Source organism: Ctenopharyngodon idella, chromosome 1, assembly GCF_019924925.1.
Source record: "Ctenopharyngodon idella isolate HZGC_01 chromosome 1, HZGC01, whole genome shotgun sequence".
NCBI classification, from domain to species: Eukaryota; Metazoa; Chordata; class Actinopteri; order Cypriniformes; family Xenocyprididae; genus Ctenopharyngodon; species Ctenopharyngodon idella.
The window spans coordinates 8,714,658-8,733,200 of record NC_067220.1 but is presented as its reverse complement, the minus strand read 5'-3'; the positions used below and the strand labels follow the sequence as shown (position 1 = coordinate 8,733,200).

Genomic DNA, 18,543 nt, shown 5'->3' with positions numbered 1-18,543 from the left:
TAAAAAGTCGCAATTACCTTCTTTATTTTTTAAATAAAGAGAAATTGCTATGAGGATGGCATTAAATTCTTTGTGATTCCAAGTCCTTGTTGAGAGACTCATTCATTTTCTGCACAGATCTAATTTTGCTGCAAGTCAAAAGTTTGCCAATATAGGACTAGAGTTCAGGTTAGGACATTTCTGCAAATTAGAAAATTCCATATTCATGTTGCCATGAATGCCGTTTTGAGCAACTTGACTAGCGTATTACTTTCCAAACTTTCAAAAAACAGATTTTTCCCATTTGGCTATGTGCATCATGACACTCAGAAAAAGTTATCACCACTGTGGGCTCAAGAGTTCAGCATGAATGATGACAAATTCAGCCTGAGAGTTTAGAAACCCAAGCAGCTTTATGTCGTTGGCTGAGTCACATTTTCCTCAGTCCAGAGATATGATTTCCATAACCAATTAGTTCACATAAAAGCAGAAAATTCAGACTCTACCTATCATTCTTAATCCCTAAACTGGTCTTTTGGGTACATTTGAGAGATGTTGCAATATGGGGCTTGCAGTTGTGGGGAAGGTAATTAGTGTATAAGATTTACATGAGGCTGGAGTGTGCTTTTTGAAGACCATGAAATATTAATAATGCAAAAGCAAACTTGAGTTACTTTTGCTCTAAGAGATGCAAGCAAGATGAAATGTTGAAATAACGTCCCCTAGTCAACTGCCAAGATCAAACATAAAGAGAGAATTATTTTAGTAATGCATTTGAAATTGCCTGGTTTTGTTTGCCTTTCCTGAGACGCAATCTGTCGTTTGTATTGTTTGTAAAGCGACAGCATGCATTTGTGCATTTTTCAAGTCTCTAAAAGTCTGCGAACTCTCTTAAAGCTGCAATTCATTGTTGCAGAAACATTGCATGACGTAAGGTGGAGTCAGGCCAACTCTAACCCCAAGTGGCCCCCATTTCCTGCTTGTTTACGTGGCCTCAAACCTCCATCCCATTCCGAAGTGCCGGTCTGTGTTTTTGACACGTCAATTTGTCACATTTACCCCAGAAGTCAGAGATCCAGGTCTCGTCACGTACCTCCAAAACACATTTCAGCATTACTCCACAATGCGACTGAATTAGGAGCTATGTTCCCTCTCCACGACCATCTGTGCAGTTTCCTAATGAGACCAGACCTCACGCTGGACATCAATCTCAATTAAACTCTGATGGCTCCAAATCACCTATGGCCTTGATTGGGATTTGACGATATGATCCAACTGCCTGCGAATATGAGAGATTGTTGTTAATTTTTTGCGCTCAGTTAAAGATACAGGGGCTAGATTAGCCACGCGGCCCGCAGAACAAAGCTTGGCTGTGTCTGCATGTGGCTGTACACCAGCGGCTGAGTCACGAGCCAAACAAGGAGAGTTTGTGCGAACGGGTGCACGACGGCTGAAGACAGTTCTTTCTTTTAATAAATTTTAACGAGAATTTTTGCATTCCGACATAGCACGGCCAAAAAAAGTTGAGCAAGAAGGCGGCGGTTCTTCGACCCTGCTATGTTTACACCGTAAAATGAGGCACTTAAATGGAGATTAGGTTTGTTTATTTAATGAGTAAACACTCTTGATTTATTATTTGGTTTAGGGGGGGTATGGGTGCGCTCTGAAATCATTGTGCTATTAGGAAGCACGGACAATTTAATCAGAACCTATTAACATGATGGATATGATGGCTCTAGCAAGGAACACATTGAGTGCAAAAGGAAATGAGTTATTTCTGTCAATCTAAGGGAATATTAAATGGAATGAATGGGCCATAGTTTGTGGGGGGAAAGGAAAGTGGTTTTACATGCCTCTGGACAAGAAGCCTGAAGCTGAAGGCCACCGTTACAGGATGATTTTACGGTGAGCTAATTAGACTAATCCAGGTTGGATTTCTTCTCGAACATCGTAATTTATCAACGACTGTAGAAGCTACTTCACATCAACATCAACGGACAACATTTTAGGAGCTTTTTACACCTTAAAAACAAACATTAGGTGACTTATGACCCAGTCTGGTGATAAACTGTCCAGCCTTGAAATAAATAGAAAGCAAAACCAAACACAAAGACATTCTGGATATTAATTTAAGATGAAATATGTATATGTAACTTAAATAAATACATTTTTTCAGAATGTCTTGCTTATAATGGAATCATGGAACAATGGGGAAAAAAATCTATCTATCTATCTATCTGCCCATCCACCCACCCATCCATCCATCCGTCTATCCATCCATCCACCCACCCATCCACCATCCATCCATCCATCCATCCATCCACCCACCCACCCATCCACACTTACCCATCCATCCACCATCCATCCACCATCCATCCATCCATCCACACTTACCCATCCATCCACCATCCACCCACCCATCCACCATCCATCCATCCATCCACCCACCATCCATCCATCCACACACACCCACCCATCCATCCATCCATCCATCTATCCATCCATCCACCCACCCATCCACCATCCACCATCCATCCATCCATCCATCCATCCACACTTACCCATCCATCCACCCACCCACCCATCCACCATCCACCCACCCATCCATCCACCCACCCATCCACCATCCATCCATCCACCCACCCATCCATCCACCCACCCATCCACCATCCATCCATCCACACTTACCCACCCATCCATCCATCCATCCATCCACCCATCCATCCATCCATCCATCCATCCACCCATCCACCATCCATCCATCCATCCATCCATCATCCATCATCCATCCATCCATCCACACTTACCCATCCATCCATCCATCCATCCATCCACACTTACCCATCCATCCATCCACCATCCATCCACCCACCCATCCATCAATCCATTCATCCACCCATCCATTCATCCATCCACTTACCCACCCACCCATTTATCCATCCATCCATCCATCCACTTACCCACCCACCCATCCATCCATCCATCCATCCACCCATTCATCCATCCATCCATCCATCCATCCACCCGTCCATCCATCCACCCACCCACCCACCCATCCATCCATCCATCCACCCATTCATCCATCCATCCATCCATCCACCCGTCCATCCATCCACCCACCCACCCACCCACCCATTTATCCATCCATCCTTACATACATCCGCCTATCCATTATCCACCAACCCACCCACCCATCCATTTATCTATCCATCCATCCATCCATCCATCCATTCATGCATCTATATATTTTGCAAAAACATTTTCTGAATAAAGATGAGTTTCCATGATGCATAATTTAGTTTTTGCATAAGTCTTCTTTCTATATTGACTACAAAATATTTTTATGCACATTTATTTTAATTATATTCTAACCGATAACCCAAAATATACATTAAAATATTTGCATGGAAACTTGGTTCCACTTGTTAGTCTTACTGTATAAGGCCTCCAGAATTTAAACCAAAAATGCTCCAGCACCAAAAGTTACATTCTTCTTTATTTGTGCTGTTTGGTATCAGTTTTAGATTTGTTTACCTCCTTAAGTGGGTTCAAGCAAGTTTCTTTCTCTCTCTCTCTCTCTCTCTCTCTCTCTCTCTCTGTGTGTGTGTGTGTGTGTGTGTGTGTGTGTGTGTTGCATGTCAAGAGTTCCATCTGGAAAAGTGCTCTTTGCGGAAGCACAGTTTGAGGAGACGGGATTGTTATTCATTTCTTTTTCTGGAGGAAGAAGAGCTTGCCAAGTATCCATTTCTTTGTCCCAGATGACTGCCGGAGAAGAGGATATAAAAACAGGAACCGCAAAATTTGTGTAATGGTTTTCATCTGAACCTTAAACACTACACTGTGTGCAAGCAAAAGTGTGTTGTGTGTTTGGGGGTCTGAAGGGGACACGAACTGTCCAAGGTTCCAAGGGATATTTCAAGGGTTCAAAGGATGCAGAATATACAAAGAAAATGAAGGGTTTGATTTGTGTGTGAGCATGACCGTTTTAAGAAGTGCAAGAGATAGAGGCAATAAAAAGGAAGAAGTGGTACCTATTAACTATAAAAATGATTTAAGCAATACTTTTGTTTATGCAGCCTTTTTCTTTTCATGGCTAAAAGCAAATGTGCTGCAATAAGTCTTGATATTGTTTGCAGTGTGCTGGAGATTTAATCTTATCTGAGACAGAAGTACATTGTTTTGACTAATTTTACTACAAGAGTCACTTGATGGACTATGTTTATGAAAGGATCAGCTAAATGCATTTTTATTCCGTATTTTCTTGCATATCTAGTGCATTTCCCAGAACAGAATATATTAAGCTTCAAACCCCATAAATGTTAAACTTCAGCACATAACCTTGTACTACAGACATGAATGATAGAGTCCCATAGACTTCAATTGAAAGAGTCACATCATAAGCAACCACTTATATGACAGGCTGTTGCTAGGGTATTTAAGGTGGTTGCTATGCAGTTCTTAAGTATTCTGAGTGTTTTGAGTTTGTTACTTTGTTGTAACAAATGTGTTCCAAGCGCTTCTCTGCACTGCTAGGTTGTTGCTATGCAGTTTCTAAGTGTTCTGAGTGTTTTGAGTGTTTTGAATGTGTTGCCATGTGGTTGCTAGGGTGTTGCTATGCTGTAACAAAAGTGTTCAGAGTGCTAAATTACCCTAGCAACAGCCTGTCATATAGTTGTTTGAATGTGTTGCTTTACTGCATTGCTAGGTGGTTACTATACACTTCATAAGTATTCTGAGTGTTTTGAATATGTTGTGTGGTTGGTAGGGTGTTGCTATGCTGTTACAAAGGTGTTCCAAGTGCTACGTTGCATTACTAGGTGGTTGCTATATAGTTCCTAAGTATTCAGAGTGTTTTAAATGAGTTGCTATGTGGTTGCTAGGGTGTTGCTATGCTATATCAAAGGTGTTCTGAGTGATTCATTAAATTGCTAGGTGGTTGCAATGCAGTTTCTATGTCTTCTTAGTGTTTTAGATGAGTTGCTACAGTGTATGTGGTCGCTAGGGTGTTGCTCTGCTGTAACAAAGGTGTTCCGAGTGCTTCACTGCATTGTTTCACTGTGTTGCTATGCAGTTCCTAAGTGTTCTGAGTGTTTTGATTGAGTTGCTATGTGGTTGCTAGGGTGTTGTTATGCTGTTACAAATGTGTTCTGAGTGCTTCAATGTATTGCTATGTGGTTGCTAGGGTGTTGCTATGCTGTTACAAAGGTGTTTTGAGTGCTTCACTGTATTACTAGGTGGTTGCTATGTAGGTTCTATGTATTCTGAGTGTTTTAGATGAGTTGCTACAGTGTATGTGGTTGCTAGGGTGTTGCTATGCTGTAACAAAGGTGTTCTGAGTGCTTCACTACATTGCTTCACTGCGTTGCTATGCAGTTCCTAAGTGTTCTGAGTGTTTTGATTGAGTTGCTATGTGGTTGCTAGGGTGTTGCTATGCTGTTACATAAGTGTTCCAAGAGCTTCACTCAATTACTAGGTGGTTGCTATGCAGTTCCTAAGTGTTCTGAGTAATTTGAATGTTTTGCTATGTGGCTGCTAGGGTGTTGCTATGCAATTCATAAGTATTCTGAGTGCTTTGAATGAGTTGCTACGTGGTTGCTAGGGTGTTGCTATGCTGTAACTAAGGTGTTTCGAGTGTTTCAGTACATTGCTAGGTGGTTGCTATGCACTTCCTAAGTGTTCTGAGTGATTTGAATGTGTTGCTATGTGGCTGCTGGGGTGTTGCTATGCAATTCATAAGTATTCTGATTGCTTTAAATGAGTTGCTATGTGGTTGCTAGGGTGATGCTATGCTTTAACAAAGGTGTTCTGAGTGCTTCACTGCATTGTTAGGTGGTTGTTATGCACTTCCTAAATGTTTTGATTGTTTTGAATGTGTTGCTATGTGGTTCCTAGGGTGTTGCTATGCTGTTACAAAGGTGTTCAAAGTGCTTCACTGCATTGCTATGCAATATATATTACTGTATTACTGTAAATCTAAGTACAATCTATAAAACTTAAAATGTTGCTACCATACTGTTTTTAAAATTAAATTTCTGCCAAACACAAGCTGCCATTTTCTTTTGCCGGAAATTTCACAATTTGTTTGTTCTGTGTATGTGTTTTGTTTTTTGTGTGTGTGTGTGTGTGTGTTGCTTGGGCATTCTGGGTGGTTACTAGGGATATTTTATGTGGCTGCTAGGGTGTTTTGGGTGGTTTCTAGGTGGTTGCTTACTTGTGCAATACTAATATACAAACCCCAAGGTAGTTTTTGTCACAAACTATGTCACACTGTGCTGAAACAACCTTATATCTACATCTGAAATGATGAAACATTTGAGACATTCCTAGCAAAGCTGATGAGGTTATTAAACCCGTTTTGCAGTTCATTGTCTTTCCTAATTATCTTTCCAGATTTGGCATTCAGACTTCATTCAAAGAAGTGACCCTGCTATCAAAGCAAAAACCAGAGTATCGCCAATGCTATTCACAAGCAAATTAAGGGCAAAGATTTCATTGCTTCAAATCTGGCATTCATCCTTGGAAGTGCGAGAACTGCTAAACGATGCCAGGCGAAGCCCATACAGCTTGCCCTTGGGCTCCAAGAGACTTTTTTTTCTTTATACGAGGCCTAAACTTCCTATGAGATCTGTCCCGACCTAGCATAATGACTGTGCATAACCTGTTTAATTGGGCTAACTGGCTCCAGAGTCAACTATTGTGGTTTTGAAATGGCCCCCCTCCACCGTCCCCTTGTTGCATTATCAAAGAATTCGGTGCACATTATAAAATGCCTAATTACAGGGCACTCTGTGTTTCCTTCCGATGCCTAGAGCTCACCAGGGGTCATTATTACTTGGCTCCATGTTCGCATGTGCATCCTTGCGCTCGTTTTCTTGCTTTTTCTTTAACACCCACTCTCGACCCTTGTGGTTCACTCCAACACACGAGCAAACGGATAATATATGGTTTCTCTTCCGTACAAACACATTATACAACATACACTCAGACATTCCCGTGATTATCTGTCAAATATTTTGGAGACGTTACCGAGTGTGACTAACATGTGTTTCTGAGCACAGACTGACACTTTGTGGTTTTTGGTTTTGTTTCAAGCAAGTCAGTGGAAATAACAGGGGTTGGTAAAATATATTTAAACAACTGCGAAGAGGAGATTGGTTTAACATAGCTATCCAAAACATGATCATAAAATAAACCAGATTGTTTTACATTTTCTAAAGAAAGATGCCAATGCAAAACTCGCCTTGAAGTCTTTATTGGAATTGATGAAATGGTATGCTGTGATGAAGTCTAAGACTTTCTGCATTACCTCAAAAAAACATTACAATAAATGACAGGTCATAATTGAAACTTCTCTATCTCTCTATTTTTGTCTCTTCCAACAAAATTGAAACCACGGTAAAGCCTGAGGTGACAGTGGAGCTTATCTCACAGAGCAAGAGGAAAAAGAAACGACACCAGGAAAGGAAAACGTCAAGCAACTTTATTAAGCCCACAAATACATGTCACATTGAGCTTAGCTCAAAGCTAAACCGTCTGTATGCATTTTGTCCACTGCTTCCTCTTGATCTTTACAAACGTGTTTAAGCTTTTGTTCGAGGTGCTTTGGATGGAGGCGATTAGACAGTCTAAGAAAGAGAAAGACGGCTGTTCCTTGAAGAGGTAAACTTGGAAATAATACCAGAAGACTTGTAGGCACATGTATTATTTTTGCAAACTAGACGTCAAATAGCCCTTTTTAATACTTGTTCTATTATTTTATTTCATTTTATTTTATTATTTATTTTATTTTGGTTGTATATTTAGCATCAGTGTTTCATATTATTGGCTGATTCTCACAAAGAAATTTCTGGGTTATTTTTTACTCCAATATCAGAAGAAAAAAATAAGCTTATTTCAGAATCATTAAGAATTGTTTTACTACTTAACAATATTTTCATGACAGTTAAGCAAATGTTCACCCAAAATTGTCATGACTGAGATGCAATAAAATCAATGATGGATTTTTTTGTTTTGTTTTGTTGTTGTTTTTTTGTTTTTGTGTGTTTTTATTGTTGTTGTTTTTTTCAAAATCAGCATGAATTAAATTCATTACAACAAATTACAAATTGTACATTTCAACATGTAACTTTACATTTGTTATACATATGCTGTCAAATTGATTAATCACGATCAATTTGAGACTCATTAAACTCCATAAAAGTTTATAAACTTTTGTTAAATGTGATTAATCGCGATTAATCGTGATTAATCGTTTGACAAGACTAATTTAAATGACAAAATTGGTGCTGTCGAATCGATTGATCGCGAATAACTGCATATAACACAAAAGTTTGTAAACTTTTATGGAGTCTCATGAGTCTCAAATTGATTAATCGTGATTAATTGCATCTAACATAAAAGAGTGTGTACATATATATATATATACACACACACACACACACTATATATATATTTACAAACTTTTATGTTAGATGCGATTAATCACGATTAATTGATTTGACAGCACTAATTGAAATGACAAAATTAGTGCTGTCAAATCGATTAATCGCGATTAATCACATCGAACATAAAGGTTTGTAAACATATATAATGTGTGTGTACAAACTTTAGTTTAGACATGTTTAATCACATAAATTTGAAAGCACTAATTTAAATGTATATCATAATTATCTTTTGCATTACAGTAATGAGAATGAGATATTCATGTGTGTTAGGGTAATGACAATTGAAGCAAGGTGCTACGACATATCATATATCATATCATATATGACCCAGACATTTATTGACAGTTTCCATGAGATTCACCCTACTATTTGTTATGTGTCTTATTCTAAAAGACTTTTCCCCTGGATCCTCATCCAACCCCCTTCTCCCATTTCCTCATGGACCCCATTGACAATGTGTGACCAAGGGAATCTGGGCGTTCTTGGGCAATGGGAGTCCCCATTACCAGGCACAAAGCCCCCTGTCAGTTACCTTTTCACCTTTGGCTGGTGAAAAGGAGGCCCCGAACAATAGGGGCCGCTCGGCTGGAGATGGTGGAGTCTCATGGGTTTGGGAACTCGCTCACTCTCTGCTCGTTTCCTCTTTGACTCTCCATGTTCATTTGAGGCCACCTCAAGGTGCATTTGTTCACCCCCTCCTTCTGATAACACAGAAGCAGCCTTGCCTGTTATTGCTTTGCAGCCTTTTAAAAGAAAAGTTGCTAGAGAGACAGACAGACAATGTGTCAAGGGGGGTACTTGAAGAAGCCTACATTCTCCTGTGGGAGTACTTCCTATTAGCCCACAATGGTCCATACATTAGAAAGTGTCTTTGTATGGAAGCTATTTCCATGCTAAGTAAACTTGTTGTATTGGTGTCTTTCATCCACTATCACTACTAGATCGGATTTAACTGTGGATCAAACATCTTTTTTCTCTCTCTTGTGTATTAACTTTGTGAATCATACTGTATTTTCCATTATAGTTAATAATTAAACAATATTTCATTTCTATTTTCCAGCCTGACATAAATGGAATTTGGATATGATTTTATATTTACTATATGTAAACTAAACTGGTGCTGCAGGCCAGCTGTTCTTTGTGTGTCATGCCACTAGAGAGCAGTAATAGACCCAATGATATTTTTTCCATTGAGTTAAATTTATTATAAAATATTGCTTTTATTATTATTATTTAGTTATTTGGTTGGTTACACTTTATTTTGATATTCCCCTTTAGACATTCTGTTGACTATATGTTTCACCTACATGTCAACTAACTCTCATTAGAGTATTAGTAGAGTATTACTAGACTGTTAGAGGTAGAATAAGTTGAAATATATTTGCAATAATACTAATACTTTACTAATACTCTAATGAGAGACATGTAGGTGCAGTGTTACTTATAGTCAACAGAATGTCTACAGGGGACAATCAAAATAATGTGTTACCATTTGGTTATTTAGATTTTAGTTTAAGGCATTATATATAATTAAGAATCAGGCTAAACATGTGCACTCTGTAATATTGTTTAAGGGTAAGAAAATACAAGTCTAAAAACTTTGAAACTCGTGATGACCAGTGAACAACTCAGAAAGTTAGACTATATGTTTTGCACAGAAAAAGTTGAACCCATTGCAACATTAAGCTTCATTAGGTAGCCTACTTTTAAAAAGTCTTCAAAAAGAGAAGAAAGTGTTAAAGTCATAAACATAAGTGTGCATAGTAATATAACTCTAGTTGAGCAACAGTAAATATTTAGGCCGTGAAAGATGGAGATAGTGTTTACAGCTGTAGCGATATCTGATTCGCGAATGAATCTTTTGAATGAATAGATTCATTTGAATGATTCTGTTGAGCCGATTAGTACACTCTACTGTAAGAAAATATTTTGTTTAGGAGGAAAACTGTGGAATAGGAGCTAATGTTCACAATGTCGAAAACAATTAATATTAACAATATTAATTAACATTAGTTGGAACAATATTGCTTAAAAGGCTACTGTTGTTAGGATTCAACAGTTTTCAATTTTTCAGTGACCACAAAAATTTGATTAAAAGTGATTCAGAGTGCAAAAGTTTGACTGAGGCGGTAACAGACTTCTCAGTTTCCGTTAGGATTAGCATTAGCAAAACACAAGTATTGTTGTCCTTATCACTTTAATTTCTGTCATTATTGATTTGTTTAAAACGTTTTAATACAGTTGACGTTTAGCTCACTGTAAATAGAATTTTGATTTCATGAAACTTACCTGACAGAATCTTCTTTTAAAAGTCAACCTCACCTAAAAAGTAGCCTAATTAGTCAACCTCACCTAAAAAGTAGGCTACTAATTAAATCATTTGCATAAACAACAACAACAACAGTGGGCACAGTCTATATAAAATGTAGGGTAAACAGCTATTTTACTGTAAAAAGTACACGTAATTGTTACAATGAGACGTAGAAACACCTTTGAAGAATAACTCAAGGGAATCGGTGAGTCGGCTCTTTGAATTGTTTCATTGAACTAAAACGTTCGAGTGAACCGAGTCGCTAAAATGAATCGGACGTCCGTGTGCTAATGTTCTGACACACACACGCACAAACACACACACACAGGGAGTGAATGTTGAGTCCTGTAGAGCCAATGAGCTGGGACCGGATACGATATATCCTCTGGGACAACAGCTACTCTGTTCACCCCCTTCACTTCCACATGACGCCATTTACAGCATAAACCCGACCTCCTCTCCGGAAAGAAGAAAAAAACAAGAGCTGAAAAACTTGAAAGCAGCACAGTGTGTGCCATGCAGCCAAACATTCAACTTGGGAACCGCAACGCTTCTTCTTGAAAAAGTCTTCAGCGTTTTCATTTTTATTTCTCTATAAATTCAGCTCATTTTGTTGGATTCTGGAACTTATTTTCTTTTTGGCATAATTTGCGGTTTAACAACATAAGTTAAACTACACTACGTTCTACCTGGAATTAAATTCTGACGTTATTGTTTCGCGCGAGTTGCGCGAGAAAAATACGAGAATAAGAGGACGCGCGAGTGTTTGCTATCATCTGGATTTTTGTGAATGAATCTTCCAATGAACTGAGGAATAACCAAAGAGAAATTCCTACTAGTAGGATATACTCTTCACAACACAAATAGGGGGTTGAGGTGGTGAGATCACGGTAAGTGACCTATATCAACTTTTTGCAGAGGACTTTGACACGATTTTATTTTAGTTTAATTTATTTGCGTGTGGTTTATTTAGTCGCCCATATATATTATATGACTTTTTCCAGCGCTCATGCTCCGCGCCATTCGTGCAGCTGTGCAAATAGTTGCCATACGGATCTGTACCCTGCGTAGGCTACTTACTTTGACTTACTTTTCATTTAGATAAGTTGCGAATCGCTATTGAAAAACGTCACCTACAGCTGCACGTTTATTATTTTAATTACATATGAAGACCCACTAAACATTATAAAAACTTTACACATTTACTTTGCCTCATTTAAATTTGCGAATAAACATTGATAAACGTAATTTATATGGTTTAAAAAATAACAAATAAGTAAATAAAGTCATATGAAGGTCCACTAAATGTTTTAATAAAAACTTTGGCTGCTGTTTCAAAGAAAAAAGTTTCTCTGCTCAATGCAAGGTCCAACCAAGTTAAGTATCGTTATAAAGTTAGTATGCATGCTGATAACCCAGATCAGAAGTTTAAATAGCATTGAGGAGATAAACAGATGTTTAACAGACATTTTGCTGATGGGGCCTCTCCGTGGAAAGGGAGATTGTGCATTGATATGGTAATTTGGGGTAGTGTTATTTAGATTGAACTCAACTGGTGCTGAGGGTCCCGACTGAGATGTATGCTTTCATATATATATATCTCAACATGTGGATATTTTATTTTAAGTATTTGTGTAAAGAGCTCCGCCCCCCGCCATTGACAGCGTCATAATGCATTTGTGGATGTCACGTTATTGCTCCTGTGTCAACTATTAGATATTAAATTTGGCGATTCGAAACAATAACAATATGACACAAACAATATGAAAACGAATTTGGGCCATTGCAAACTTTTTATATTTAATGGAATGCTTTCCGCAAACATTATCCAAGTACAAAGCCAACATTGATATTTTTCCCCCTGTACGTTAGGCTACTTGCCTTTTCAATCTCTTCAAACAATTGCATTTTGGTTCCTTATGATTAAAATAATCACAAAGCAAAGTGAAGTTGGTGTGCTTTTATTTATTTTTCCTATAGGGTCAATTCAGGGTGATTGAGACACTTTCTGCCATTGAGATGACTTGGAAAAAGTGTCGAATCAACCTGAATTCACCCCTACTAGCTTTGACAACAAGTTCTAAAATGCTCTGCAAGGAATGAGCAATGATAATGGTGTTTGCAATGTTAAAATCAACACAACTGCTAAACAAAATCAACACAAAAGAATAGTTATTCAGTTATTTGTATAGCACCTTTCACAATACACACAGTGCCAAAGGCAATAACGGCAAGGAAAAACTTCCTGAGACTTTGTATAAATGTGCAGACAAGTTAAGAAAAAGGCTGTCATTTGTAGGGTATATATAGGAAGGAACATGTCTCAATCTCTCCATCACTCGTTGAGGAAGATGCTTGTGGACAAGACTTGTGGTAGATATTACTCTGCAAAGAGATCCTTCTTTATTTTTGATCGGGTAATATGCAGCACCTGAGACATTGTAGAGCAAAAATGGTTTTGAGCCTACTAAGATGTTCCTTATGAACTTGATAGCTGCAGGTGGTAAAGGCCTGTCCCATTGATGGCCAGCCTTCCAGGGCTGTAGAGGTGGGGTGTAGTTGGGAGATTTGCATGAAGGAGCCTGCCATCTGCCTTTTCTTTTTGCCTATTTGATATAATTTACATATGGTTAGTTTATGGGATTTTACTTCCCTGTACGCTCTCGTTTAACTGTCTGCCTTTCCCATAGGACTTCAGATGTGTTCAATGCCAGCCGGAGGGTTCCCACTTCAGTGTAAAGATGGAGACGAGAGCTCAAAATGGCGGCGGCAGCGGCTCCTCTGGCTTGCTGCGAGCTTTGCGTGACAGTGGCAGACCCCAAACTGGGGACTCAGAGCCTTGGGAAGGTCAGGTGCTCTCCCTGGACCAGATCAGGACCATCCGCAGCAGCAATGAGTACACGGAGGGCCCGACGGTGGTACCCCGGCCGCCAGACTCCCAGCAGAAAGTGGACTCGCAACCTTCCAGCCTGAATTCCAACTCCTCCATTGAGCTCTCCGAGCATAGAAGCTCCCCAGGAGCCCAACGAGCTGGACAGCAGACTCCTCCACAAGCCCCTCATTCGCCGAGGAGTGACGTGAGCAGATCTAACAGTGGCCCCAGCGATGGCTCACATGGTACGGCTAGGGCGAGCACAGGCAGCACCTCATCGGAGCAAAGACTTTTGGGAAACACAGCCGGGATGGTCGATCGGGTGGTGAGGGTGCAGCCTAAACGCTCAGAGCCGAAGCAGGACGAACTGAAACCCTTTGCGCCGGCCGGAGGCCAGGCCACCGACGGAAAGCACTCGAATCGCTGTGAGGACTGCGGCCGCTGCAAGTGCAAAGCGTGCACCTGCCCTCGGACCCTGCCCTCCTGTTGGATGTGCGGGCGCAGGTGCGTTTGCTCTGCGACGACGACGATGGACTATGTCACCTGTGTCTGCTGCGTCAAAGGTCTCTTCTACCACTGCTCCAACGACGATGAGGATGTGTGCGCGGACAAGCCCTTCTCTTGCAGCCAGTCGCATTGCTGCATGCGGTGGTCGGCCATAAGCGTCCTGACACTTTTCTTGCCCTGCCTGCTTTGCTACCTCCCAGCGAAGGGCTGCGTGGCACTGTGCCAGGCGTGCTATGACTGCACCAGTCGGCCAGGATGCCGCTGCAAGAACAAAGGAGTTGACGAGGCTCGGTTCCTGGAGTAGCCCTGGGAAGATAACCATATCTGGGACTATCTCCAGAGCAGTGGAACAATTTTCACAAATTGTTGTAGTTTTGGCACTGTAGACCGTGAGGTGACATTGGATTGGCAAAAACTGGTTTGAAGTGGTTTGTTTGTTTGTTTGTTTGTGTTTTGCTTTTCTCTTATCCACTTTTTCTCTCTCTCTCTCTCTCTCTCTCTCTCTCTCTCTCTCTCTCTCTCTCTTTCACTCTTTAAGGGGGGATAACGTTTGTTGCAACAACCTTCCCTGTCCTTTGTTTTAAACTGAAGTCCAGAATGTTAGCCTTATTGACATTCAGTAATATGACTGATAAAGGTGACAGACTCTCCTAACTAACTGTTTGTGAATAGTATCTGCAAAGTATGTAAATTAGCAAATGAGCTCTTTTTCTGAGAGATTTTATTTTTGTACATATAATATTTCAACTGTGAAACGCATTGTGCCAAACCAGAGGCACCTTGACAGATCCATATATATGATGCATATAAAACGTGTATAGTGTTGTACATTCGTTTCGAATGTACGTCAATCACTCTTTTGATATTTTGCCTTATAGAAGAGAAACCTTACATGAATTATCCCTACAGCTATACTTGTAAATTGTACAGTGACCCTAAGAAAAACTTTATTTTCTAATTTCAACACATTGTTTAGTGTAAAAATATTTATTTGAAGTTTTATTATTTTATAAAGTAATATTTATTTTGAGAGGCATCTTTATAGGCATCACCCCAACTTTGAGAAACAAAACCTCCTCTGTTGTTGCTGCAAAAAAAAGGGTGACAAGGGTGTCAAATCTGATGCATATGTTCACTATAAAATAGAAAATATATTAACGTTTTGAAATTAAACAATGCCTTTTCTGTGTTCTTTCTGGCCTGCTGTTGGCCTTGTTTTTAGCCTTTGTGCACAAAGACCCGTTTCAGGAAATCTACTGTGCTTTCAATTGCCTTTGTTTACCCTATGGATCTTCTGTCAGGGTCGCATTTCACTTTGCGTTTATGATGACAGCCGTGATGTTCGCAGAGCTTCGATTTCGAGGTCATCTGAAAATAAGGCGATGAAAGCGATAGTGTACGTTGACAAATCAGCAAAATAGGTGCGTTACTGAGAGATTCTATCGATGAGATCTTCCTGCACAAAAGAGATCAAGTGAAGCTTAATATAGCTCACTATAACTGCAACATTGAGTATTGAATGGTGTTGACTGTTATTTCATGAATGATCTTGCTGTAGCCATGACCACGTGGAGACATAATCTTGACTGGGAAAGTGCACAACTGTATTAGTTTGTGTTGTTCTGGTAACCAGGAATCACAACAGATCTTTAGTTATGTAATAGTCACACTGAATTAAGACAGCCAGTTACCAATTAATTAACACCAATGCATGAAACTCCAAATGGTTTGTCTTATAAAACCACCCAAACAAACTGATCTCAGATTCCTTACAAAGAAGCCCTGATCTTGGGCCAGACCTTCAGGGGTAACTTCCAGCCTCCCCTGCCAGCAGCGGATACTGGCTACATTTACTTCCATGGGAAACATCTGGCACTAGTTTAATCATTGAAGTATGCAAACCACTAGTTGACATCAGGAGGATCAGAGATTGTTTCTGTTGGCAAGCCGTAGTTTGCTACGCTCCCTCCAATCCACATTTGTGTTATGGAAACTGCCCTGTGGGAATATTAGGAGTAGATATGGTATACGCAAGATGCTTCATCAATTCTGCTTTTGAGGAAGTTTTTGCTCCCTGGATGCTCTGCAAATTGCATTGCATGCAGCTGTGTAAGGTGTGATCTCTACCCTTTTTGTATTAAAATACTCAGAAAGGGAATTTTAATTGCTAAAACATCAATGATATTGATTTATTTGAATATGGCAAAATCGCTTTAACTAAATTTGATTTTAAAGTATGGTTCTCAAGATTTGACATTCCAAATAAAGTGACATGAATTTGCACCAAAATTGGTCTACAACAACTAGGGTTGCAAAATTCCAGGAATTTTCAAAGTTGGAAACTTTCCATGGGAATTAATGTGAATAAACTTAGAAATTGCAGGTTAGCAGGGAACTTAATGCTACAAGATGAACTACATTTATCTTGGTTAAAACAACCAGATTTAATGCAAATTCAGAATTTCTATCCTGCGCATTCCTCAATCACAGGTTTTTAATGGGACTTTTTTTGGGGGGTGGGGGATATGTATGGGGAATATGTTTTTTCAACATGCATTTTTTGTTGTTCAATGAAAGAATTAAAGTTCTACTCAAATCAAAAATGTCATTTTTAAAATTTGTAATAGTTTGCATGCATATCTGCTTATGACCAAACAAAATGTTTATATGTATGATACAGTTTGTGTAAATTACCCCAAATTTCCAATCAATTCACGTAAATTCTCGTCAAGTTTCCAACTCTCATTAAGTTTCTGGAAATTTACCAGAAACTTTCCACCCTATACGCGATTATATGGTTAGTTGCATTATTAGTTGCATTATTAGTGCTGCAACCCATTTTTGGGGTATGAACCATCATTTGGAAACCACTCTTCTAAACTAAAGCAGCTTAAAAATGTCAAGGTCATGACATTGCTGCTAGAATTTTTTTTTTAGTATTATTTATGGCAAATGTGTTTAAAATAATATATTGCGATCTTGCAATGCATGCACACATTTATGAAGCTGCGTCTTGTATAGTCACAATGTAAAAGGCTGTGCCTTTTTCCCATTTTCTTCCCTGTGACATGATATGCACTACTGGCATTCGCACTGTTGGTTCAGCGTGTTGGCGCATGTTTGTTATTTTGCCGAGGGTTTGAGTGACAGGCAGCCAGCTTTCACCCCTCGCTAGGGATGAGCCCCCTTCCCCATTTACGCGGCAAAAGGTAGAGAAACAAAACCGTCCCCATCGCTCGAGTGCGTCGTTTTCCGGCTTGCCTCCCACCCATTGTTTTAAGCTGTGAATGGCAGGGCAGCGACAGGGGGTTGGTTTGTCCAAGAAAGCCCCACAAAGGGTTAAAGACATTACTTTAAATGACAATGGGCCAACAGTTTACCCCCACATTCGAACCCTTGTGTATTCACCATCTTTTCAATGGCCCTCAGTTATTTCACTGCCTCTTAAGCCTCTTCAACTACCTGCTTGGTATTCTCACAGGGCAGCCTTTGAGTGTGTGTGTGTGTGTGTGTACCAGCACGCACGCGCATGTTTCCTACTTTGCGTGCGAGTGTTTAGCAGCCGCTAAATGTGTTGTTATGGGTGCAGGCAGCACAAAAGAAGGATAGATGGGAAAAATGACACCCTTTTGAAAGAGCTGCAATTGCATGCCAAGTTCAAGAGAAATGGAGAAATATAGATTTCTCCATTGAGCAGAGAAATGGGTCAGATAAAGGCTGGGAGGGCTGACCTCAATAAACAGACAACAGACGGAACGGAACTTACTTTGTCCCAAAAATTAACACTAGTATTAAGTGCTCGGCTAGGCCGGAACGTCTAGTTATCGTCAAAAGGAGTGGATTAGACTAATGGGAAGTTGCTTCATTTTCTCATTCAAGACGTTATGTACCCCTCTATTGATGTTTGGTATGGTTTGAAAGGGTATTGATTACTTCCATCCTCATTCTAAATTTAACAATGTCAATGAGGACAAGCTACACAAGCAAAGAGAGATAGCTTTGACTGGTTACCACAGGACTAAATGTTGGGTTTGAGGTTTAACTGCAAAAAATAAAGGTTAGAAAATGAAGAAGAAAAAAAAAAACTTTGAGGTTAATAACTGAAATAAAAACATCTAATAGAACAAGATACTTGAAAATTAGTCTTAATATCTTTTGTAAGACAAGTTACTGATTAAAAAAATTGTTCACCCAAAAACAAATTCTGTCATCATTTATTCATTTTACTCAAGTTGCTTTTTTTCATGGTAAACGAGGAGAGGTTCTGAAGAATCTTCATGCAACTCAAATCCACATTCATAAATGATTTTTAATGATTCAATTTATTTTTGTGTGAGCTATTTCTTTGAGAATGGGATTTTTTGCAGTGCATTACATAATGAAGAGTCAACAGGCTGTCAAAATACATTGCATGATATGGAATATAATTA

At 39.4% G+C, this 18,543-nt stretch overlaps 1 protein-coding gene across 2 annotated transcripts; it reads left to right on the top strand.

The window, feature by feature from the left end:
- Positions 1–11,083: 11,083 nt before the first annotated feature.
- On the top strand, positions 11,084–15,289 carry spry2 (sprouty RTK signaling antagonist 2). 2 transcript variants are annotated; one of them, XM_051899469.1, is made up of 2 exons: positions 11,084–11,624; positions 13,433–15,289. In XM_051899469.1, exon 2 carries the CDS (start codon positions 13,476–13,478, stop codon positions 14,415–14,417), a length of 942 nt encoding a protein of 313 aa, XP_051755429.1. In that variant the 5' UTR covers positions 11,084–11,624; positions 13,433–13,475; the 3' UTR covers positions 14,418–15,289. The 2 variants fall into 2 exon arrangements, with proteins under 2 accessions (XP_051755429.1, XP_051755418.1); XM_051899458.1 differs by having other exon boundaries at positions 11,088–11,624; positions 13,425–15,289.
- The last annotated feature ends 3,254 nt before the right edge of the window (positions 15,290–18,543 follow it).

What these genes read in the sequence shown, in the direction of transcription:
- spry2 (XM_051899469.1), top strand. Translation starts at nt 13,476, where the DNA reads ATGGAGACGAGAGCTCAAAATGGCGGCGGCAGCGGCTCCTCTGGCTTG.